Genomic DNA, 22771 nt, shown 5'->3' with positions numbered 1-22771 from the left:
TCAGCCTCCAGCTCTGACTGGGGGTTCAGCACCTTCCCCCAAACCCTGAGAAGCCTCATCCTCCACCAGTGCAGTCTGGGCACGATGTGTCAGTGAATTCTCTGCCCCGGTCCTCCTCTCAGGTCCCGGTCTCTGGCAAGCCTTAGAGTGGAGGAAAGCAGACACAATTCATTTTCTCCTCACAGGCTGCCCAGGGGGCCAGGCCAGAGGTCTCACAGTCCACTCCCACCCCCGCCCTCCTGGAACTGGAGCCAGACCTCGGGACACTGGGACACTCACTCACTTGTGCATGAAATGACACATGACAGACAGTCCCTCACAGTGTTTCCTGCCTCTGAGACACAAACTCCACGGAGACACACCCCACAGAAACCCAGTTACACCCGATGACACATGGGCGCACACGCAGAAATCCAAATGGAAAATCCCCAGGCCTGAGTGCTTAGCACCCTCCCCCTTCCTGGACGCTCACTCAGTCTCGCCCCACCCCCAAACGCCCCAGCTCAGCTGTTAGTCCGGGAAAATACCGACCTCAGAGAACGGCTGTGGGGGCTGAGGGTGGTGCACCCCCTTGGAAGCTAACCCTTTCCTACTTCTGGGTGACCCCATCCCCCTCCTGGTGGAGCAGATGACTGCCTCCCTGGCCTATTCATACCCTCACACACACACACACCTTGACACACAGCTGGCCACAGAGACACACTCATCTCAAAGGCACACTCAGCCACGTCTGCTTCAAACTCCATTCTCTCTGTCTCACTCACACTAACCCTCACAGGCACACAGAGGCACATACATCTCACACTCAGACACTCATTACGCTGGAGCAGTGCAATCTGTCTTTCATGCCATCTTTTTCTGATTTATGCCTCTACCCTTCTCCCCAGTGACCCAGGTCCCTATACCTTCCAATATGTCTATGGAGACCCTTTTCCCTGTTCTGATGGGAGTGCAAGGCAGGAAGGACCCCCACCTCACAGGCCAGAGCAAAAGCTGAGGCCAAAGATGGTATGTGTTGCTGACCTTGTTCTGTCCTTCCAATGTCTTCCTGTGATGCCTGCTGCTGCTGCTGAAGCCTGTCCCTGGGAGCATTCAGCCCTAGCCCTGCCCTCATACCCTCCATAGTCAGCTGGAAGCACCTGGGAGTGGAGGAAAGCAGTTGGAGCAGAAAGGACTGTATTTGTCTGCTATTCACCACTCGTGGCCCTGAGGAGATGAAGGTCCGGAGGCAGCCAAGCTTCTGGACTAGTTTCTGGATGTTTCAGAGGATCAGAAAGCTGCCAGGTTGACAGAGGTGTCTGAGAACTGAGGAGAGAAGGGAGAGGAAAACAGTGTGAGGAAGCTCCACTGCTCTTAGACTCTCCCATTTCCCCAAGCCGTCCACTTCAGCTAACACGTCCTCCTCCATTACGGCGCTCAGACTCTGGGGTGCTAGAGTGCCTGCACAGGGCTCATGTGGGTAGGACTTCAGTGGCCCTGTTCTTCTCCCCCACCCCACCCCACCCTACCCGGGCTCAGGCCCTCAGCCTACCTTGCGGTGCAAGGATCAACACCCTGGTGGTGGCAGTTTGGGTGTCGTTGATATCCGTGGCCACACTGGCAAGATTGGTGGTTACAGTGGTGCCAGCTGGGCCTTGCCGTTTCTGCCGGTACCTTCTGCGGCTACACTTGAACATCTTGGGAAAGCGGGCCCGAGGCCAACCCACGCCTGGCCTGCGGTAAGGGGAAATTAAGCCCCGGGGCCGAGGGGCACGGACAAGCTGAGAAGGCCCCATGGGTGCAGTGAGCTTCTGTAAGGTGCCTGATGGTGCTACTGGCCAGGGCAACGCGGCTTCTGTGACATACAGAGCTTGTGTAGGGGTGATGCTCTTTATTACAGAGCCTGGTGCCCAGCCCCTCCCTAAGGGTTTGACTCCGTCACAATTCCCTCCAGGGATCCAGCCCCAGAGACAGAAAACTTCAGTTTAGCCCCTTGGGAAAGGAACTCTGAGTAAAAAATTCACTCCCTCACCTTTTCACTCATCCAATGTTAATAATATTAACATTGTTTACTGAGCACTTACTATGTGCCAAATATGGTGCCAAGTCCTTCACAAACATTACCTCATCTAATCCCACAACAACCCCACAACAAGGAGATTCTATCATTATTCCTATTTCACATACAGTCGATTATCATTATTTGTGGTTCAGTTCAATTCAATCGCTCAGTCGTGTCCAACTCTTTGTGACTCCATGAACTGCAGCACGCCAGGCCTCGCTCTCCAACTCCCAGAGTTTACTCAAACTCATGTCCATTGAGTCGGTGATGCCATCCAACCATCTCATCCTCTGTCATCCCCTTCTCCTCCTGCCTTCAATCTTTCCCAGCATCAGGGTCTTTTCCAATGAGTCAGTTCTTTGCATCAGATGGCCAAATTATTGGAGTTTCAGCTTTAGCATCAGTACTTCCAATGAATATTCAGGACTGATTTCCTTTAGGATGGACTGGTTGGATCTCCTTGTAGTCCAAGGGACTCTCAAGAGTCTTCTCCAACACCACAGTTCAAAAGCATTAATTCTTCGGTGCTCAGCTTTCTTTATAGTCCAACTCTCACATCCACACATGACTTATGTAAAAGCCATAGCTTTGACTAGACAGACCTTTGTTGACAAAGCAATGTCTCTGCTTTTTAATATGCTGTCTAGGTTGGTCATAATTTTTCTTCCAAGGAGCAAACGTCTTCTAATTTCATTATTTGTGGTAGTTATGTTCCAATAAAGTCACCACAATCATGGTATTAGCAAATATTTAGCCAGTGCTTTCAGGAGAAATACAGGATTAGATTCATACCAAGCTCTGGTCACAATATCTTGTCAACTCACCAATAACCTAATTTATGTGTGTTTCTATTAAAGGTGCTTCATTTAAAATATATTGATGTCATTAACATTGAATTCGTAGCCAATAGCACTATAACACGTACCTGAATAAAGTTTATCCAACACAAGTATTTTCTTCATAAGGCACATGACAGTCTTCTTGTACTTAGGAACACTAAAGAGCACTTCAGTGTTATGCTAGAGGGGGGTATTTAATAGCAAAATCACCAACAAAAAGCACATAAGTGCAAAAAAGTGACAGACAACAAGTAGGCCACAAAAAGAACACTTGTTTATGAGAGTCGAAACAAGAAAGCAGAGCATCCCCTTGTTCAACCTCATCTGAGAACAAGCGTGTTGGACAACTTGAATTTTTTTGCTGCTCTACATGTGTACATGAATGACCACTAAAATGCCGTGAGTGTGCTCTGGACTTACAGGTCATTTTATGAGTGGGTAAATTCACAGATGTGAAATCCATGAACGATGAAAACAGACTGTACAAGGAAACCGAGGCTTAGCTGAGTGAAGTCACACAACTAGAGGCAGGCAAGGATTCAAATCTGGGATGGCCAAGGTCCAAAGCCCAGACATTTAACTCCTGCTCTTCTGCAGTCAAAGCTTCCCAAGTGGCTCAGTGGTAAAGAATCCGCCTGTCTTTGCAGGAGACACTGGGTTCAATCCCTGGGTTGGGAAGATCCCCTGGAGGAGGAAATGGCAACCCACTCCAGTATTCTTGCCTGGAGAATCCCAAGGACAGAGGAGCCCGGTGGGCTACAACCCAGGGGGTCACAAACAGTTGGATACAACTGAGCAACTGACCACACAGCACATTCTGCATTTATTCATTCATTCAGAAATGTGCACTTAACTTTCTGTATCTCTCTTTCCCCATATTCAAAAAGCAGATGAAAAGAGAATCTTATAGGATTATTGTGAAAGGTAAAAAAAAAAGCCTACGATATAAGTTACACATTGAAAACATGATCTGTACAAATATTCATGTTAACAGCCTTCCTCTCTTTCCTGTCTCTTCAGCTGCCTCCTCCCATTATAAAAACAAATTAAAAATCTTCCACCCCACACCCCCTCTGGCTGTGACTCTCCTTGTTCTGAACTTTTCACTCTGTGGTCATTCGTTTATGTCCCAGAATGGGAAGAAAAATCTCATTTTTAATCTCATCTTAAAACCCTGTAACTATTGTGTTATACAGACCAGGAAATAGAGGCTCAAACTCAAGCCTAAGAAATGCCCCCAGGGTCACACAGCTAATAAGCAACAGAACCAGGATTGGAGCACTTGGCCTGAGTGACTTAAAAGCCAGAACTTTCCCAGCAGCTCAACATCAGCAGCCGGGAAAGGACTCGTGAAGATGGGTATAACAGAGCTGAAGAACTTTCAGGGGAGGGCAGTGCTTTTGTGGGACCATGGTGCCCTCTGCTGGCAGGAAGGGAGGGGTGTATACAGAATGCTAAGAGGACTGAGGAGAGAAAAAGTGTGGGGAGGGAGGAGAGGGAGGAAAGACTCAGGGAGGGAAAAGATGGGTTGAAGTTTCCTGGAGGGAGAAAAAGGAAGAGTCGTTTGTTTGCCTCTCAGAGGAGGGGAAGAAAATGCCAAGCCTGGGTCACTTCCTTGAAAGCATGTGTGGGCAGGCCTGCATGAGTTTGTGTGTGTGTGTGTGTGTGTGTGTGTGTGTGTGTATGAGCGTTTCAGTATGCACCTCAGATGTTGCTCTGGATTGTTGCTAGGAGTCAGCCCACACAGAGTTCACAGGTGTGTGTGCCTGTGCAAGTGTGCATTCGAGAGCACTAGGAGGAGTTGATGTGTGTATGTGGGTGTGAATACACAGCCTGGGCAGGTGTGTGTACCTGCGAGCATGTGGGATGTGTCCGGCCATCTCGGCAGGTGCAGGTTAGGAAGCAGCTGTGCCTTGCTGTGGAAGGCACACGGTTCTGGGGGGCGCTCACCTCAGCCACAGACAGCTAGCTGTCTTACTCAGATCAGGAGGGGCGTTGCTGTGGTTGGGTTGCCAGGCGGAGGCCAGAGGCTGCTGGAGCTGTGGGGAGGGAGCGGCAAGCAGCAGGGGGCAGCAGGGGCAGGCCGACCGGGTGCGGGGGGGCGGGGGGTGGGCGGGCAGAAGGAGCCTTTAAAGCTCCTGCCCCGCCCACAGGTGAGCAGTGCCGTGAGAGCCCGCGCTGTCTCCCGCTTGCCCACTCAGTGGCAGTTCTCCTGGAGCTGTGGTCCTCTCTGGAGCCTCAGCAGATCCCTCTTACAGAACTTACTACCAGGACCCCTGACCAGGTGATGGCATAGGATAGAGACTCTCCTGTGAAAAGAGAGCAATCTGGAAACAGGTTTGGGGAGCTGGGAGGGCCACGGGGAGGGTCCTGGAAGAGCCTAGGATTGGTTTGGGGTGGGGGGAGTGGAAAGTCCAGGATAAGCAGGAGCCAGGTAAGGACATGGAGTGACCCTGAAGTGGGGGAATCAGGCTCAGGGTGCCTGTGGGATGGACGCACGTGGGATGTTAGAATTTCAAAGTGTCAGGTGTTAGTAGAGGGCCTGGGCAGTACAGAGGGTTAGGGGTATCAGGATGGGAACTGGGGAAAGTCCTGACGCTTCAGAGTCCAGAGACATCAGAGTCCAGAGGCAGGAGAAGCTTGGTAATTATGTGAGTCCAGGATGCTGGAGTCTGGTATGTCAGTCCAGGCTGGGGGAAGCGGTCAGGGAGCGAGATCCTAATTCCCACATGTCTGCCTCCCAGGAGCCACCATGGGGTGCTTCAACTTCATTAAGGTCATGATGATCCTCTTCAATATGCTCATCTTTGTAAGTATGGGGGTTATGGGTTATTTAGGGTTCCCTACAGGAGTGGGTCTTAACCTGAGTAGAGCCCCAACTGGGGAATAAGAGATTGCTATGTCCACTCTTCCTGAAAGTTTCCCCTGATGATGAGATGTGGAAGTCTCCCCGAAGACTGAGTCTTGGCTCCAGGAGCAAACTAGCTGCCACACAACTTGGGGTGGAGAAGTTTAGGGGCATCCTCTCCTTCCAGGAAGTTTCAGGTTTAGAGCAGGGCAGGGTAGGCTAACAGGCTAGGGCCTCAGGGAGGGGCAGGGGTTTGCCCAAGATCACCTAGCGTGGAAGGAAATTCAGTGGCCTGTGTATGGTGGGGAGCCAAAAGCCGAGAAGGTCCGGAGATATGAGAGTAAGAGTTTCAGCTGCAAGCGGAATTTGTTGTATTTTTTCAACAAACACTGCCTAAGACTCTGTGCCCTCAGGGATCTCGGGTCCAACAGGCCAGATAGGCAACCAGTTTTCCACAGTATGTGTGGTCTGATCACAGGGTGCATTGAAGGGGCTTGAACCCTGCCTAGTCAGAGAAGACTTCTAGAAGGAAATAGCTGAGGCTAGGAATTTGCACATAGTGAGGGGGTTGGTAAAGCATGCAAAAAGGCCCAGAGGCAATGAAATCAGATATTGTTCAGAAAACCAGGAACAGACTATATAGGGCATGTTTGAGGAAGCTGAGCAATGAGGCATGAATCTAGAGATGGTGGTAAAATTGGGGAGAAATAGACAACATGAACAAAGGACAAAGCCCTTGGATGGTGGCTGAGGATGGAGGAAGGGGCAAGCAAGACAGAGGTCTTGGAGATGATGACCACATCTCCTCTCTGCTGAGAGCAAACCTGGTGGGTACTTCATCAGCAGCCATGTACCCAGTGGACTTGCAGCTCAGGATATTTGGAAGTCATGTGCCCGTAGGTGGTCATTGAAGCCATGGGTAGGGTGAGCACACACAGGGAGAGTGAACTCCAGGAAACTCAATTTGTAAGGGATAAACAGAGAAAAGGCTGCTGCTGCTGCTGCTAAGTCGCTTCAGTCGTGTCCGACTCTGTGCGACCCCAGAGATGGCAGCCCACCAAGGCTCCCCCGTCCCTGGGATTCTCCAAGCAAGAACACTGGAGTGGGTTGCCATTTCCTTTTCCAATGCATGAAAGTGAAAAGGGAAAGTGAAATCGCTCAGTCATGTCCGACTCCTAGCGACCCCATGGACTGCAGCCTACCAGGCTCCTCCATCCATGGGATTTTCCAGGCAAGAGTACTGGAGTGGGGTGCCATTGCCTTCTCCGAGGAAAGGCTACCAGGAAGCAAATAGAGAAAGAGCATAAGGAAGCAAAGCAGGAGAGCAAGGTGTCAGAAAGTCAAGGAGGATACACCCATGGCTGAGCACAGGTTGTCACCAGAGACCTCAAAGCCACAGGAGACTGGGTGAGAGTGAGCAAAGGATGAGGAAGTGGAGACATGAAGTGTAGGTGAATTTGGAGGAATTGGGCTAGGGGTGAGGACAGTCTCTGTTGATGGTGTGGCCTGTGCCTTGGGCTTCTTCTCCTTTCAGGGAACTAGCCTTTATCCCTGTATCTGAAGAAGGCAGCAGGATTGCAGGGATCTGGAGCACAGGGGTTCTGGCCCAAGGGGGTTAAAGGCAAATCCGGTTTGGTTTCTGGCCTCTGTTGCCCAGGCCTTGCCAGACTGGGCAGGGCTGGCCTCCGACTCCTTGAAATCTGACCCCACAGGCTAGAAGCCCAGTCTTGTGTCCTTGGGCAAACATGCCTGGGATCCACCCACAACCTGCCACCTCGCTCCTGGTTCCAGCCTCAGTTTCCATAGCCGGAAAGTGGGGACTGGACACCTGGGTGGTGTCAGGCTGATTCATCCACTGAAGCACTGGGTCAGCGAGGCTTTGCTCTAAGAGCTGTGGGAACTGGGCAGGGCCCTCCTTTCCAGTCTTGGCCTCAGGATCACCTCTGAGGTGGGGTAGAGCCTCTCAGAGCTCTGGCTGTACTCCATCTCTGGTGCCTCAATTTCCACTTGTGTGGCAAGGAGAGGTCTAAGCTGGTCCTGGAAGAGACCCAAATGGGGGGCCTTAGGGTGGGTGTCCCTTCTTACCATTGCCCTCTCCAAGGTTGGAAGCAGGTGTTAAACCTCAGCCACACCTCTGTTGCTATAGTGACTGTTGAACCTGCTCAATGCTACCACCCTCCTCTTTCTGCCTATCAGAGAACCAAGGTGTTCCAGGCACCTATAACCCAGAAGCCAAATGGGGGGGAGGTGGCTGCTGGCCGGGGGTGGGGGGTGGGGGGGAGGGGCAGGTGTTCACCTGCTTGTTTGCACTTCAAGCTATGTGGCAGGACCCTGGCAGTGGTAAGGGAAAGCTTTGCCCCTCCCCCACACCATGGCTATTTCTGGAATCCCTGGTCCCATTTACATCTGCCTAGATGTGCAGCCTGCTGCTGACTGCAGATGTCCCAGCTCCCATCTTTTTAGCTCTAAAGATGAGTCACAACTCCCTACAGGATGAGTTTTTGGACTCCATACCCAATAAATGGGAAAGTTTCTCATCTCCCATCTTCCTAACTGAGCTGTGTGATAGGGAGCTGCCTGACAGCACTCTTTCAAAGTCTGCCTCTCTGTCCCCAGCTATGTGGTGCAGCCCTGTTGGCAGTGGGCATCTGGGTGTCGGTTGATGGACCATCCTTTGTGAAGATCTTTGGGCCGATGTCATCCAGTGCCATGCAGTTCGTCAACGTGGGCTACTTCCTCATTGCAGCCGGTGCTGTGCTCTTCGCTCTTGGTTTCCTGGGCTGCTACGGTGCCCAAACTGAGAGCAAGTGTGCCCTCATGACGGTGTGTCAAACCCAGCTCCACAGGCCCATGACCAAAGCCCAGGGTCCCCTCACCCTTGACACTAGGCCCTGGGGATCCCCAAACCCTGCTCTGGATTCCAAGGGTCTCAGCAAACGGGGCCCCTGCCTTGTTTTCATGGTGGGGTGGGAGGGCAGAGCACGATTAGGGTAAGGAAGGCATGAGAGGCTCTCTCTCCCTAAAACTCAGATCCCTGTTCTCCACTCAGTTCTTCTTCATCCTCCTCCTCATCTTCATTGCTGAGGTTGCAGCTGCTGTGGTCGCCTTAGTGTATACTACATTGGTGAGGAACAGGGATGAGGCAAAGGGGTACCACTGGGTAAGCCCTGAGAGAGGGCCACACCCTCCCCACCAGGCTGTAAACACTGGCCTTCCGCACCCAGGCTGAGAACTTCCTGACGGCGGTGGTGGTGCCTAATATCAAAAAAGAGTACGGTTCCCAAAAAGACTTCACTCAAGTGTGGAACTCCACCATGGCAGGGGTAAGGTGGGCTGAGGGAGACTTGGGGGTGGGGAGAAATAAGCAAGGCCCCTCTGATCATCTTCTCTTCATCTCCAGCTTAAGTGCTGTGGCTTCACCAACTACACAGATTTTGAGGGGTCACCCTATGTAAGAAAGAACGGTACCTTTCCCCCATACTGTTGCTATGACAGTGTCAATAACTCGTTCATGGAACCCTGCAACAATTTCACCGCCCATAACATGAGTGTACAGGTAAAGGTTGGCCTAGGAGGTTGGGATGCTTTAACGACCTCAGGGTGCTGAATGAGAATGGGAGCAGCTGCTGACTATAGATGCTCTCTCCCCTCCCCCAAGGGATGCTTCAAACAGCTTCTGTATGACATCCGAACCAATGCAGTCACTGTGGGTGGTGTGGCAGCCGGAATTGGGGGCTTGGAGGTAAGGAGAGGAGCTTGGGGCAGGATATCCCCCACCCTGGTTCAGGGCTGCTTGACCCACCTCTGAGGCCTCTCTGGAAGAGACAGACTTCTAACAAAGCTTCATGATCAGTGTCTGGTGGGACAGGGGACTACAGTTTAAGGACCCTGATATGTCTCTTCATCTCTCCCTATTCCTTTCCCACCAGCTGGCTGCCATGATTGTGTCCATGTATCTGTACTGCAATCTGGAATAAGTTGGCTTCTCCTTCCACCACTGCTGCTGTCGTATGAGAACTGTGAAGAGGCGATGATCAGGGTGGGGACAGGATCTAACAGTGTCTCTTGGGCCGGAGTTGACCTAACTTTGTTCCTCTGGACTCGGGGCCAAATGGACACCACCCCCTTCAACTGGAGCCTGACATTTCCTTCTATTGGTGGGTTTGGGGTCCTCCTATTCCAGAGCCCCTAAGGTAGCCAATCCTCTTACCCATTCCTCCAGTCTGTCCCTTAAACACTTGATACCCTCTCAGAGCAAGGCGGGGGGGTGCTCTTGGGGATCCCAGTACTCCACAGGGGGGATTAGAGAAAGGCAGCCCATAGCATGAGCATATACAAAATCAGCAGTTACAGAGCGGATGTGTAGAAGGCATTTCAGAACTCATAAACCCATTAAAATGTTTATCTGGACTCTGTGTATCCTTGGGGAGAGGGACCTCAAACTTGTCTACACTGGCCTCAAACGCCTGTGGGGTTGTTGACTCAGTGGCTCCTGGGAAGGCAGCAGAAGGGAAGTGGCATGGAGGCGGGCCGCTATTTCTCACCTTCATTTGGATTGCAGACTTGGAAGGGAGCTTAACAAGAATGCCCAAGAGGTCATTGAAGGAGGTGGCAGGGGCTGAGCCAGTCTGCAGCCCTATAATGTGGGAGGACTTTGGCCTGAAACTACCCCTTCCTGGGTAGAGGCACTGGACTGGAAAACTATGAAAATAACAAGCTTGTGCCCAAATAGGGGGCAGGGAGACTAAAAATACTGCCAGGGCAATGGAGGAGGGTCATTCCTTAAGTTCTGGGAAGCCCTCCAGAAGCCCCCACCAGGGCACCCAAGCTGCCTACCCTTCCCAGGCAGGCAGAGCCCCACACCTGTCCCTGCTTTGGGGACATCAGAAAGAATTTCATTTACTCTCTTTCTTGGTCACCCAGTGCTCTATAGATCTGATCTCTTATTTAGTCTTAACTACCCCATGTTCCAGAAACTGGGCCTAGAGAGCCCAAGTGACTTGTTCCAGGCCCACAACCTCCTATGAAAAGCTGGGCCTGGATTTGGGTCCAGCCCATCTGACTCCAGAGCCAGGTGGGGTCCTGGCTGACATGGTGGCATGATTCACTTTTAAGTCACAACATCCCAGACAACCATCTGATCACTGCTGCAGAAGAAAGAGCACTAAGGTGGGAGGCCGTGGCCAGAGGGTATGGTGTCTACCTCCAAGCCAAGCCCAGCCTGGCAAACCAGGCCCCCTTGCCTCCCTTTCACCCTTCGATCCTTCTTCCCAGGCTTTACTAGGACAAGCCAGAACCATCACTTGCCCTGAGTCCAAAAAAGAACTGCAACCTTGCCAGTGCAACACGGTCCAAGAGCTAGTCTTCACGGCCCAGATCAGGAGTCTGCTGGGGAATGGGCAGGTGGAGTACTCGGAACCCATCCCACCTTTCTATGCCTCATACCGCCCAACCCCCAGTTGCATACATAGAGGCTGCAAGGGATTTGTTTGCCCTGGGCGGGCCTCGTCCACCTCATTACAGGTTAATTGCTCCTCAACCTGGCTTTTGTGGCACCTCGAACACTATCTCTACCTCCGGCAAACACTGAAGGCGTCATGGTGGCGAGAAATGCTGGAGCCACATACCATCCCTGCCATTACTGAGCAGGGCTCCAGGCACCAGTGGAGAGGCAGGGGCAGAGAGCTGATGACAGGGCGGAGTTCCTGCCAGTTCCTGCCTCCTTGGCCAAAAAGCTCCATACAAGGAGCTCATCCAGCTCACTTTACAAGGGCTCTGCAGGCAGACCCCTTCTCAAACTGTCCTATACACACTTTCATGAACTTAAGTCCTTCACAGATTCCCCAGTTGCCATGCCTTGGGCTGTATCAACTACTCCTCTGGATAATATCTTCCATCTTCTGGCAGGCTTGCATGATTTACATCTTCTCTGGATCACTGGTTGGGTAGGAATCTGATGAAAATGATAGCTTTTCCCCAGAAAAACGCTCAGATACGGAATCTGTATACAAAGTACCCTAAGGGCCACAGGCATCCTTGTTCTTGCGTCTCCATCTGCAGTGCACTCCTCACTTCCTGCATGAGGGACATTCAGCTCTGTCTTGCCCACTTCCTTCCCACATGCACTATCCTCACCTGCTCCCCATCACCTCCTCATCCCCACCTATTCCATTTTGCTCTCTCTTGCTCCATTTCTGGGGACAGGTCCTCTGGCCCAGATGAACTTGGCAGGAAACAGTAGGATGGTTAATTGAACAGTGGGAACGGGGCGTGGGGTGGCTGCTCTGAGTTCAGGCCCAAGTAGCGGGCAAAGGTCAGGCTCAGTTGTTCTAGGGTGGACCTTAAGTAAAAATCTTGGAGTTTGAGACTCGGGCATCCCCTGGTGGCCAAAAGGCACTAGTGAAAGTCGCTCAGATGTGTCTGACTCTTTGTGACCCCGTGGACTATACAGTCCCTGGAATTCTCCAGGCCAGAATACTGGAGTAGGTAGCTTTTCCCTTCTCCAGGGGATCATCCCAACCCAGGGATCGAACCCAAGTCTCCCACTTTGGAGGTGGATTCTTTACCAGCTGAGCCACAGGGAAGCCCAAGTGGAAAATAACCCTGTGGAGGATAGTAAAGAAAACTCACCATCTATCATCACCATTCTCTCTCCCACCCATCCGTGTGTGTGTGTGTGTCTCTCTCTCATACACACACAGTCACGAGACACATCCCCAGAGCTTTTCTCCTTTTTTAATCAATGACCACCTTATCCAGCTTTGGAAATCTGGACAAAGAGGAGGCTGAGAAGAGGCCTGGTTCAGTGTCTGAGGGTCTCTGAGTGAGTCTGCATCAGCAGGTGGGCCCCAGGTGGGCCTGTCCATGGGTTGGGCACAGCAGTTTCCTGAGTAAGAGCCTGCCCCACCCTCAGGGCAGCACCCCAGTCCAAGAAAAAAAAAAAAAAAGAATCAAGGCCCTCCAGGCTTCAGCTGTTTCCAAGGTCCTCAGGACAGTCAATAAATATGTTAGATTCTGAGTCAGGCCTGGGAGGAGGGAGTATGCAAAGGGCAGGATGGGCTGCCCAGGGATCCCAGTGATTCCCAGGTACTCTCCTGCCCTTTCCCGACAAGGAAGTAAATAAATAGACCTCCAACTCAGGAACAGGGGTGTTGGAGCAGAGGAACCCTCCCCTGGGAGTTAGTAATTAAGTCTCATGTTAAAAACAAACCAGACCCAGCCCCTGCCAGTGTCTACAAAATCCTACAGGATTGGGTAAAGGGCTAGCCTGCCTGGGGGTACACAGTACCCAGCCCTGCAGGTTCCTGGAGGAGGTCTCATGTCTGTTCTGCAGCTCCTGGGCCTCCCTCCTCCTTTGGGGGTGACTCCAAGAAAATTGGGGTGATTGATGGTGGCTTCTTCATCCTGAGAAGAGAATAGGAATGTGGACAGAGAAGCGGTCACTAGCTACATCCCCTAATCCCATCAGTCTTCCATTTCCCAGGACAGGATAGGGTCACTCACGAGTACGGGGAGGCTGGGACCCCCACCACCAGGAAGTGGTTCTTCTTCCGAAACAGTCTCCACAGGCCCCGGTGGTTGCCACGCACATCCAGGTCCCAGATTCGGAGGCACTGGGGGTGGGGGAGGGGGGCCGACAAAGGCATAGGTCAGAGAGCTGTGGTGAGGGCCCGCAGCGCCACCCTCCTCAGCAGCCTTCTCAATTTGCAAGAGACAGCATCTTCAAGACTATGAATTTGTGACAGGGGCTAGAAGAGAGGCTCTGAGAATATGAAGAGAAGGTTCTGAAGTAGAGGAGTCCAGAAAGGCTCCCTGTATCTTGGGGAGGGGTATTCCTGGGGGAGGTGTGGTATTGGAGCACCTTGGCAAGCTGAGTCCAGGTGGTGAAGTCATCGTCCTTCTCCATCCGGATAAAGGCCACGTAGGTGTGGCCCTCTGTGTCTGGCAGGAAAGAGTCTTCACAAGGGTTCTTGCTGTGGTCCAGAACCTCTGCTTCGCTGCAGCAGGGGGCGGGGGAGAAAGGCCAAGACAAGGCCCACCTCGTGACTGTGTCACACAGGCCCTTGCTTTTAATGCTCTACTGTGGCTATCTTGAACTTCTTAATAATTTTTGAACAAGGGACCCTGGTTTTCATTTTGCACTGGACTCCAAACTCTGGGGCCAAGACTCCCAGTATGTGACATCTCCTCACTCCCTGACACATCCCTCACTGCCCTCAGCCATACCTGAGCAGCCTGTGAACTTCCACTTCATAAGCATCCTTCTTCAGACTGAAGGAGAGGAAGAACTGAGTCGGGGGGGAGAAATCAGTGCAGGGGAGGGGTAGCCCCTTAAGGGACCACATGTGGGTCGGGGGCAACAGGGCTGGGGTAAATACACAAGCCCCAGGGTGGAAAGGGCCTGTCAAGTACTGGTCATCAAGGCTCCTAGACCTCCCCTTTGCTGTCCGCAGCCTCTACCTGTCCACGTTCCTGAGCTGGACACCTGGAACCGTGTTGAACTTGTGCTTCTTGAAGTAGGCCTCCTGGAATGGATGTGAAGGTAAGAAGCAGGGCCTTATCTTGGCTGGCCTACACCTGCTGCAGACCCACCACACACCCACAAGACCCACAGATGAAGTCCTAGACCTATAAAAGCCTCTCTAATTTCCTCGTCTTCCCCATCCTCTCGGCAGTATGCTACGAGCTTTAATCTGGCTCCACCATTGCCAGACAGTTCACACTGGCATCTCATGCTACTGGCCCCTGAGCTAGTCCTTATCTCCAGCGGTTCTCCCTGGGCCTGCTGTTCTAAGGCCACAGAAGCTGGGAATGAGGCCTGCAAAGCGACAGGTTGGACTGGGAGGGAGGGAACTTTATGACTAAGGAGCTGAGGGTGAGGGAAATGAGGTCACTCCCTGTTCCTCTCAGAGATGAGTGGGGGTCTTATAGTAACCAGCCTCTGAAGGCCCTCTTGGCTTCTAAGAGGTCCCAAAGTGGAAGCTGTCCATTCCTTCACACTGGGTTTTCTCAAGGTCTCCCTGGCTATAACTGGGGAGTGGCCTTTTGGACACAGCCATGAAGGGGTGGGGACTGGGGCCCTCCCTGTTCACTTCAGGCTGAGGCTTCAGCCTCAGCACTTATAAGGATAGGAGAGAGCACAATTTGCAGGGCTGGACGAGTGCGTGGCAGCAGAAATACCCTCCCCACACCCACAGTCTAGTGCTAAGAATAGCAATAATAAAAATAATACCAGCTGACCCTTATATAATGTTTACAGTCCAAAGCATATTACGCATACTAACTTCTTTAAGCTTCACAACCCTATGAGGTAGGTGGTATTTTTATCCTCCTTTCTCAAATAAAGAAACTAATGCAAAAGGCAGTTACTAACAATTTCCCAAGGCTAACTGGCTAGTGAGTGGCAGAGCTGAGCCCATGTTCTTGCCCCATCTACCACACTGTACTCCCCGCCCCAACACCCGTGCCTCCCACTCACATGGAAGTAGCCATTCATGTTGAGGCCAACGATGCCGAAGTGGTAGGATCGGGACACGTCAGGGATAATGCATTCTCGGCCTCGGCGTTGTTCCGGCATCCGCATCCACATGTCCCAGTCCCAGAGCTGGCAGTGTGGAAGACAATGAGAGTTTAGAGGTTCGAGCTGGCAGGGGATTCCAAGCCTACCCACCCTCCCCCGCCAGGGCACCTTTTCTGGTGTGGGCCACTTGGGTTCAAGCTCCTCCTTGTACAAGGACTTCCTGAGCACCCAGCCCAGCCCAGGCATGGTCTCCACACGGTATAGCAGTGCTGGGTCCTCTGCCGTGTGCTCATAGCCCTGTGGACAGGCGGCCACGAGAGGAGGTCTTAGCTTGGGGCCTCTGCCCATCCCTCAGCTGACCCCTGGCCGCTCAGCCTACCTGGTCATTCCAGGCAGAGATACAGTACAAGCTGTCGTCCTCCTCCAGCAGGTGGATGGATTGGCTCAGGAAACTGAGAGGCAGGGTCCAGGGGTTCAGAGAGGGGCAAGGACAAACCCAGTCACACAGTGATGCTGGAAGAGCTGGAGATGGGACTCAGGAGTCATGCCTCCTTCCACCTTCCCCTCAAACCCCATTCATCCCTTCCGTTTCCATTCATCCTTTCTGCTCTCTCCTGCTGCCCCAACACCGGCCAGCCTACCTTTGCCCAGGCATTCCCCCCCACTTTGGAGACTGGTTCCTCCAGAAAGCTTTCTAAGAGCCCCCACTGGAGTTGGGGGCTTCTTCCCTGGAGACCCAGTCAAGCAAAGAGGCCCCATGCAGCTTGGAGCTGCATGGAGGAGGATCCCTCTCACCTGAAAAAATCCACAGCAATGTCCAGGTCCTCTTCCAGAACCACAGCAAACTTGGCTTCCTAAAGCGGGTGGGGGACAACATGAGCCCTAGGGAGCTTTCTCATCCCATGTCTCTCCCACCTCCATCCACTTCTCAGGCCACACTGCCCCCATTTTTCATATCAGGAGGATGAGGCCCAGGGAGAGGAAGAGCTTGCTATATGGTAAGACCAGACTTATGCTCACTTTCCCCATCTAGGTCCAAGAGTTTTGTCCTTACTACTCACCGGAAACAGGTTGAAAGTGGCAGTGAGGCTGGCCTTGTAGTGCTGGGTGGGGAGTAGGAAGAGGGCACGTGAGCTTTGGGGTGGACAGTGGGGCCAGATGTCCACCCCTTCCATCCTTGCCCAGGTGGTACCTGAGACACACGGGCGTTCTTGATGCTGATGGGAGTGTGCTGGATGCCCCTCAGACCAAACAGCGCCACCACATCCATCGGCTCCTAAGGGGCACAGCCATCATGTGAGCCCCCCACCTCAACTCCACCCCCTGCCCACCTCTGCAGGTTCTGTCTCGTCAAGCCCTGCATGTTTCACAGCCCTTGCCTGGGCTGTCTCCCCTGCCAGGCCTCTGTGATCATTGCTACTCAGTACCTGCAACCCTGCACTCTGCTCTGCCCAAAGCCCCCAAGCCCCACTCACCTCATAGTAGCCATCGATGAAAACTGTTATCATCTGGGGAGACACCCCCTGGGCTGAGAGTAGAGAGCGCAGCATCCTGGGGAGCCCAGGGATGGATTAGACCTCTTTGTCCCCCCAAAATCAGGACTCCTCTATACTTACAGATGGGCCCCAACTCCCCATGTTCACCCACATAAGTGAATGGACCCATAATCTGTTGCCTTTCCACCCACCTCAAGCATTCTTCCTGCAGATACATGAGCCTGGGGTTCCCACCACTAGCAACCTCCTGTTCGGTGCTAGATACAGCCACTCCCGGGCTCACCTGTACAGGTAATTGGGCCGGTTCCCTGCAATGACAGCCACAGGCACATTGAGGACCTTGTTGTCTGGGAGCTGAGGGAGAAAGAGTGTTCAGCTCTTGCCTTGTTTTCTCTTCAGACTGGGATTCCCCACCTGGGGAAGAGTCTTGAGGGAGAGGGGGGACTCAAGGGAAAAGGCAGAGGGCTTCCCTGTCTTGGCCCCTCCACACACTCAGCTCAACTCCATCTCCAGGCCTTTGCTCACATGGTCTGCTCCTTCCCCCCAACCGGGATCCCCCATCTTTCAGAGTCCAGTATAAATCAGCTCCTGGTTCCCTCCAGGCTGGGGCAGGAAAAGCCCAACCGGGACCTTTCCTGGGGCCTCTTGCCTAGCTGGGGAAGAGTCCGGGACTCACTGCCTAAAGCCCCACTCACTGGGTCAGGGCTGAACTCGATGGGTGTGGGGTCCTTGCAGCTGCACACGCTCCCATAGCCCTCAACTTTGCTGCAGAAGCGGCGGCGGCGACGGTTCAGCTCTGTGTCTGCCCAGTGGCACTCTGCCTCTGAGGTGGGGGGAAAGATGAGGTCAACAGGATGGGAGAATGAGGCCAGTGTGGTTTGGAGAACACCAGACACGCAGTTGAGAATGCAGGCCTGTAAAGAGAACCCAGATGCCCACCCCCAGCCCAGACACTGCCCTGGAGCCCAGCCCCCACTGACCCCACCTTCAGCTGAGCTCAGCGGCACATCTGTCTTCAGCAGAACTGGATCCCCCCAGGAGGAGAGGGCAGGTGACTTAGAATGTTTCTCCCCGAGCACAGGACCTGGCAGGGGGCAGAAATGAGGGGCAATGGGGGCCCTAGATCCAGGCTCTAGTGCTGGATCTTCTTCCCATCTCCTGGCCCAGCTTCATCCAGCCCACCAGCACCAGCTCTGCTCGGACCCCTATCCCACCCCATCTCCTGGAGTTCTGCTCCTCCCAGGCCCTGAATACTACAGGGTGGATGCCTATGGTGCTGGCACCTCCTTTTCGTCCCACGAAGGCCCAGGTGTCTCTCCAGCCCAGGGCAGGGCCAGCCTGGCTGCCTAGGCTCCTCAGCAGAGCCTTGGCGGTGTCCTTGAGGTGGAAGGAGCCCTCGTCCTAGGAGACCAGAGAAGGTGATCAACCTGACTGGCACAGCTCCAGGAGACCTGGCCTCAGGGAATACTAACCACAGGTCAAGCACCATGTAAAATCTTTACTTAAATCAGCTCACTGAATTATCACATCCCAGAAAACTGAAGGCTTAGATTCTGAGACTCACCCAAGGTCACCAGGCTAAGCAGTCGTTACCATGGTCCCACACGGTACCCACCTCTGTCCCCTGCCACCTCCCTGCCCTCCCCCATCCTGCTCCATCTCCACTGGCAGCCTTGTTCCGCAAGCATGCCAAGCACCTTTCCAATTAGGGGTCTTTGTGCTTGCCTTTCCATCTAGAATGCTCTTTCTCCAGATATTCACAGGGCTCACTTCTCACTACTTCCAGCTTTCTGTGCACAGGTCATTTCCTTATAGAGGCCTTCCCTTTCTAAAACACACTCCATCACCCTGTCTCCCTTGCTTAATTTTCTTCTTCATATAAGTTTTCGTTTCCTGACATTATAGATTTATCTGGCTGCTTTCTGTTGATCTTGCCCTGTGGGTATAAACTCCATAAGGGTAGGGACTCTGTTGTGCTCTCCACTGACAAGTCTGGGATTGGAACCTGGTCACCTTCCTCCAGAGGCTTTTGCCACTCTGCCATATTAGGGGCACGAACCCAGGGCCACAAGCAGAGTTGAATTAGGGGCACTGGGAATGGGGCCAAGGCCGAGTCACTGACCTTGACGGTGCAGATGAGCACTCGGCCAGGTGCCACCATGTTGAGGAACAGCACCATGGCCTCATCCTCATGAGGTGAATAGGTGTCAAACACTCGCTTTGCCATCACATGGCCCTGGCAGGAGACACAGCTCCTGTGAGTTAGTGTCACCAGCAAGGAGGGCTTAGCTACGGCCCTCTAGGTCCCCTACCCTGAGAACCTCACCGTGGCCTGGTTGAGGACGATGACGTGGATGCCCCGGCCCTGCTCCTGGGCCTCATCCTCCAGCACCTGCAGAGTAGTGTAGACAAGGACAAACTCTTCATTCTGGCATCTGAGGTCTCTCTGTCTTACGGGCACTTACAGAAACCGCTGCATGAAACAAAACCTCCCCTCCTTCCTCTGCCTCTGGTCACATAGTTCTCTTCAGACCCAGCTTGAAGCCCAGCTCTTCAGGAAGTCTCCATAGTTCTCCCATGAAAAGAGATCCCATCTTTCTACTCCCGCTGTCATGACTTTTAGAGCCCTTGACTATCTCTGCCTCATGCTGGAGCTATCACAGTTTATCTGACTGAACCCCTCAAAGTAGAGGCCAGGTCTGGTTACCTCTGGATTCCCAGTGTCCAGACCAAGGCCAAGATCAAAGAAGGCAGCAGGAAGTAGTTACAAAATAAATAAATCAATAAAGTAACTGCCTACTAATATTAATTATCACTTTTGATAATACCCGCTGCTGCTGCTGCTGCTGCTAAGTCGCTTCAGTTGTGTCCGACTCTGTGCGACCCCATAGACGGCAGCCCGCCAGGCTTCCCCGTCCCTGGGATTCTCCAGGCAAGAAGACTGGAGTGGGTTGCCATTTCCTTTTCCAATGCATGAAAGTGAAAAGTGAAAGTGAAATCGCTCAGTCGTGTCCGACTGTAGCGACCCCATGGACTGCAGCCTACCAGGCTCCTCCGTCCATGGGATTTTCCAGGCAAAAGTATTGGAGTGGGGTTCCATTGCCTTCTCCGTAATACCCGCTACATATGATATATTTCATATACTTTACACCAGGCACCAGCCCACTCACCGTGGTGCCGTCCACTGCCACATACACTTTGCTGCGGCTTGAGTATACCTCCACATCCAGGACACGTCGGGGACCACTGCCTCTGCGCCGTGGAGGCTCCAATCGGCCCAGGGCCTCATCTGTTGGGGTGTGACAGGTCTTAGAGATGGTCCCTCCAGCAAAATCTGGGATCTGCCTGCCATTTCAGTCTTAGGATCCCAGGGGACCTCCCTCCACCGCCAATCCCAGCCTCAGTCTGGCCCTACCATAGTCTTGTTCTGGCTCCAGGTCTTCACTGGCCTCGCTGATAGCTCGTCGTGTGTCCAGGATCAACTTGATGTTGACAATGACGGTCACCAGTAGGAAAAGCACGGCTCCTGTCTGAGGGGATGGGTGGGGATGATAAAGAGGTGTACCCCCTCCAGATCACTGAGGGTCTTCCTGAAGTGAGGGCTCTGGCTGAAGTAATGACATGGGGAGAACCTGGGTTTGCCTGTCCTCTCTCTGTATGACCAGTTCTACTCCCCCAGACCAGGGTCCAGTTTCATAACCACCTCCTTCAGAGGCCCACCCCTTCCATGAGGGCGCTCCCTACCCAGAACTCCTGTATTCTTCCATTGGAGGCCTTGAGTTCCTTGGTCCCCTCCACAATTAGTTCCTAGAGATGGAGCCAGTCCCAGAGAACCACACAGGGAATTGGAAGACCTGGGTCCTAGCCCTGCCTGTCTGACAGGTGTGTACCCTGGGCAAAGCCTTCCTGATCCAACTTCAGCTTTGTCAGAAGCCTAGGAGGTTGTACTTGGGTTCTGATTCCAGAACTCTGGGCCTGAACCACTACCTGGTAGGGACAGGAGACAAAGAGGTTTCCCCTCTAGGAAGCTGCTGCCTCTTTCTGGGGTGGGGCCAGCCAAGGTAGGTCCCGGGCCCATAGTCTAGGCTGGGGGCAAAGCTGAGAGGGAGCCCCTGGGAGTTTGGGGACACCTCTATACCTGACAGAACCTCCGCAGGGCCCGCTGGTTGGTCAGTTTATACTTCCAGGTAAGATACCAGCTCCGCTTTTTTCGCGCCCCAAAGGGCTTGATGAGGGGGCTGGGCTTCCAGTCGTCCATGTCGTATGGGGGGGTCACCACTGTCCTGGCCAACCCATGCCTGCAGCAATCTGAGGAGACCAGAGGGTCACATGGGGTAAGGTGTTCTTCCCAGAGTCTGATGTTTTCTCCGGGAGATGAGGGAGGACCTCCCAGTAATTATTCCCTGCAGACATCCATGTTCTGTGACCCAGAGAAAGTAGCTCAACTACTCTGGAAAGGAAACCTTCGAAGGGGTCAGAACACCTGCAAACTCCCCTGTGGCTGGAGAAACTGACAGGACTGCTCACGGTCCCGGGGGTGGAAGCCAAATAATCGGCTCTCAGGCTCATCAGTCCCTAAAAGAACAAAGCCCCAGACCTTCCTAATGCTCGGGTGAGCAAAGGGCAGCGAACTCCCAACATCACCATTCTCTATCCGCTTCGGCCCTCGCCCCCTCCGATCTGGCCTTGCTTTCTTCCTCCCGGGGCTCGGGGCTGCCCAAGCAGTCGGGGGATCCGCCCGGGCCACGCCACCCTTCCTGGACCCCCGTCCAGAGACACTCACATCTCAAGGAGCCCTGGCCCCGTTCGAGCCCCACTCGGGCCCGCACAGCTCGGCCCGGAGCACCGCGGCCTCCGCCTCCTCCATGCCGCTCGCGGCCCCGCCCCGGCCCGGCCGGCCCGCCTCCCCGCTTCCGCCGCCGCAGCCGCCGCGGGGTGAGAGGGCGGCGGGCGGCGCTTAGGGCGGCGGCCAGTGTCTGCTGCCCGCGAGTCCTGCTAGTGTTCGGTCCCTCGGCTGCTTTGCAGCCGGCTGGCCGGGTGGGCGGCTGCGGGGAGCCACTTCCCGGCCCCCAGTACCGCGTGATGGCAAACCCGATTCGAGTCGGAGTCCTGGAGCCTTGGACTAGACCGCGTTGCGCGCCAGAGTCAGAAGGGCGACAGGCCTGGAACACAGACACCCACCTCTTTTTGCTTGGGCGAGGCTGCACCTAGGTCTAGTGTATGTGAGGCCATTGAAGACTACGGGGAATTAAAACCTGGTTATACCACTCTCCTAGACCTTGGGCAGGTCATTTCACGTCTCAGCATAGGTTTCCTTCTCTGTGAAATGAGGATGCCTTTACACGATGCATACTGCATGGCAGTCACTGTTCTAAGTAAGCACCGCACTATATTAACTCATCTAATTCCACAACAACTCCAAGAGGTAGGAACTATTACTATCCCAATCATAGAGACAAAGAAAATGAAGCTCAATATCACGAAGTTGGTAGAGCTAGAATTCAAACCCAGGCAGTCTGGTTCCAGATTCCTCTTAACCCCTCACTATACTGATAATAGCTTAATAAAGTTCAGCAGGTGTGAAGCATTTAGCTTAACACAGTGGTTCTCAAACTTCAGCTTGAATTAGAATCACTTGGAGGGGTTATTAAAACAGATTGCTGTGCCCCATTCTTAGAGTTTTTGATTTAGGAGTCTGGAGGGCAAAGCAGAATACTGCATTTCTAAAAAGTTTCTAGGGGATGGTGCTGCTTATTTGAAATGAGTGGGTGGCCATGGCACGGTTTTAGGCAGGAGCAATATAATCCAATTCAGGAGAAAATATACTGTCCTGTGGACAGTGGATTAAAAGGACACAGAGGAAGCCAGTAGATTAGATTTTTTTGAGCTCTCCATATTCCATCTGCTTCTTAAAATGGTGAGATGGTATCCTCAAAATGTTAACAGGGCTTGTCTTAGTAGTTGAGGCAATCTCAACTACTTCTAAGTAGTGACTGAGTGACTTCTAATAAGTAAGTATGTGTTGAA

At 53.1% G+C, this 22771-nt stretch overlaps 3 protein-coding genes across 6 annotated transcripts in view; 1 reads left to right on the top strand and 2 right to left on the bottom strand.

The window, feature by feature from the left end:
* Positions 1 to 1159: 1159 nt before the first annotated feature.
* P3R3URF (PIK3R3 upstream open reading frame) lies at positions 1160 to 1848 on the bottom strand. Its single transcript, XM_024990154.2, has 2 exons — positions 1532 to 1848; positions 1160 to 1305 (listed from the first exon to the last, which is right to left on the bottom strand). Exons 1-2 carry the CDS (start codon positions 1773 to 1775, stop codon positions 1262 to 1264), a joined length of 288 nt encoding a protein of 95 aa, XP_024845922.1. The 5' UTR covers positions 1776 to 1848; the 3' UTR covers positions 1160 to 1261.
* A 3191-nt stretch (positions 1849 to 5039) lies between these two features.
* On the top strand, positions 5040 to 10130 carry TSPAN1 (tetraspanin 1). Its single transcript, NM_001034270.1, is given in 8 exon segments — positions 5040 to 5164; positions 5625 to 5689; positions 8345 to 8551; positions 8778 to 8852; positions 8953 to 9051; positions 9129 to 9284; positions 9387 to 9470; positions 9658 to 10130. Coding segments are annotated over 7 exon segments (726 nt in total). The 5' UTR covers positions 5040 to 5164; positions 5625 to 5632; the 3' UTR covers positions 9706 to 10130.
* A 2313-nt stretch (positions 10131 to 12443) lies between these two features.
* Positions 12444 to 22771, bottom strand: part of POMGNT1 (protein O-linked mannose N-acetylglucosaminyltransferase 1 (beta 1,2-)) — a 23732-nt gene continuing 13404 nt past the window's right edge. For 2 of the 4 annotated variants that reach the window (XM_059882749.1, XM_015465996.3), the window contains exons 2-22: positions 20883 to 21052; positions 20160 to 20274; positions 19915 to 20033; positions 19071 to 19136; positions 18867 to 18980; positions 18028 to 18145; positions 17730 to 17828; positions 17440 to 17567; positions 17028 to 17098; positions 16724 to 16799; positions 16441 to 16524; positions 16310 to 16351; positions 16044 to 16102; positions 15628 to 15700; positions 15417 to 15545; positions 15207 to 15332; positions 14189 to 14253; positions 13955 to 13999; positions 13590 to 13725; positions 13232 to 13341; positions 12444 to 13132 (exon numbers count right to left, since the gene is read on the bottom strand). In XM_059882749.1, coding sequence (XP_059738732.1) covers positions 13045 to 13132; positions 13232 to 13341; positions 13590 to 13725; positions 13955 to 13999; positions 14189 to 14253; positions 15207 to 15332; positions 15417 to 15545; positions 15628 to 15700; positions 16044 to 16102; positions 16310 to 16351; positions 16441 to 16524; positions 16724 to 16799; positions 17028 to 17098; positions 17440 to 17567; positions 17730 to 17828; positions 18028 to 18145; positions 18867 to 18980; positions 19071 to 19136; positions 19915 to 20033; positions 20160 to 20274; positions 20883 to 21002 — 1983 coding nt within the window. In that variant the 5' untranslated portion in view covers positions 21003 to 21052 and the 3' untranslated portion in view covers positions 12444 to 13044. 4 annotated transcript variants of the gene reach the window in all.

Source organism: Bos taurus, chromosome 3, assembly GCF_002263795.3.
Source record: "Bos taurus isolate L1 Dominette 01449 registration number 42190680 breed Hereford chromosome 3, ARS-UCD2.0, whole genome shotgun sequence".
In the NCBI taxonomy this organism is placed as follows: domain Eukaryota; kingdom Metazoa; phylum Chordata; class Mammalia; order Artiodactyla; family Bovidae; genus Bos; species Bos taurus.
The sequence above is the reverse complement of the archived record's forward strand: the minus strand, read 5'-3'. Positions and strand labels throughout refer to the sequence as shown.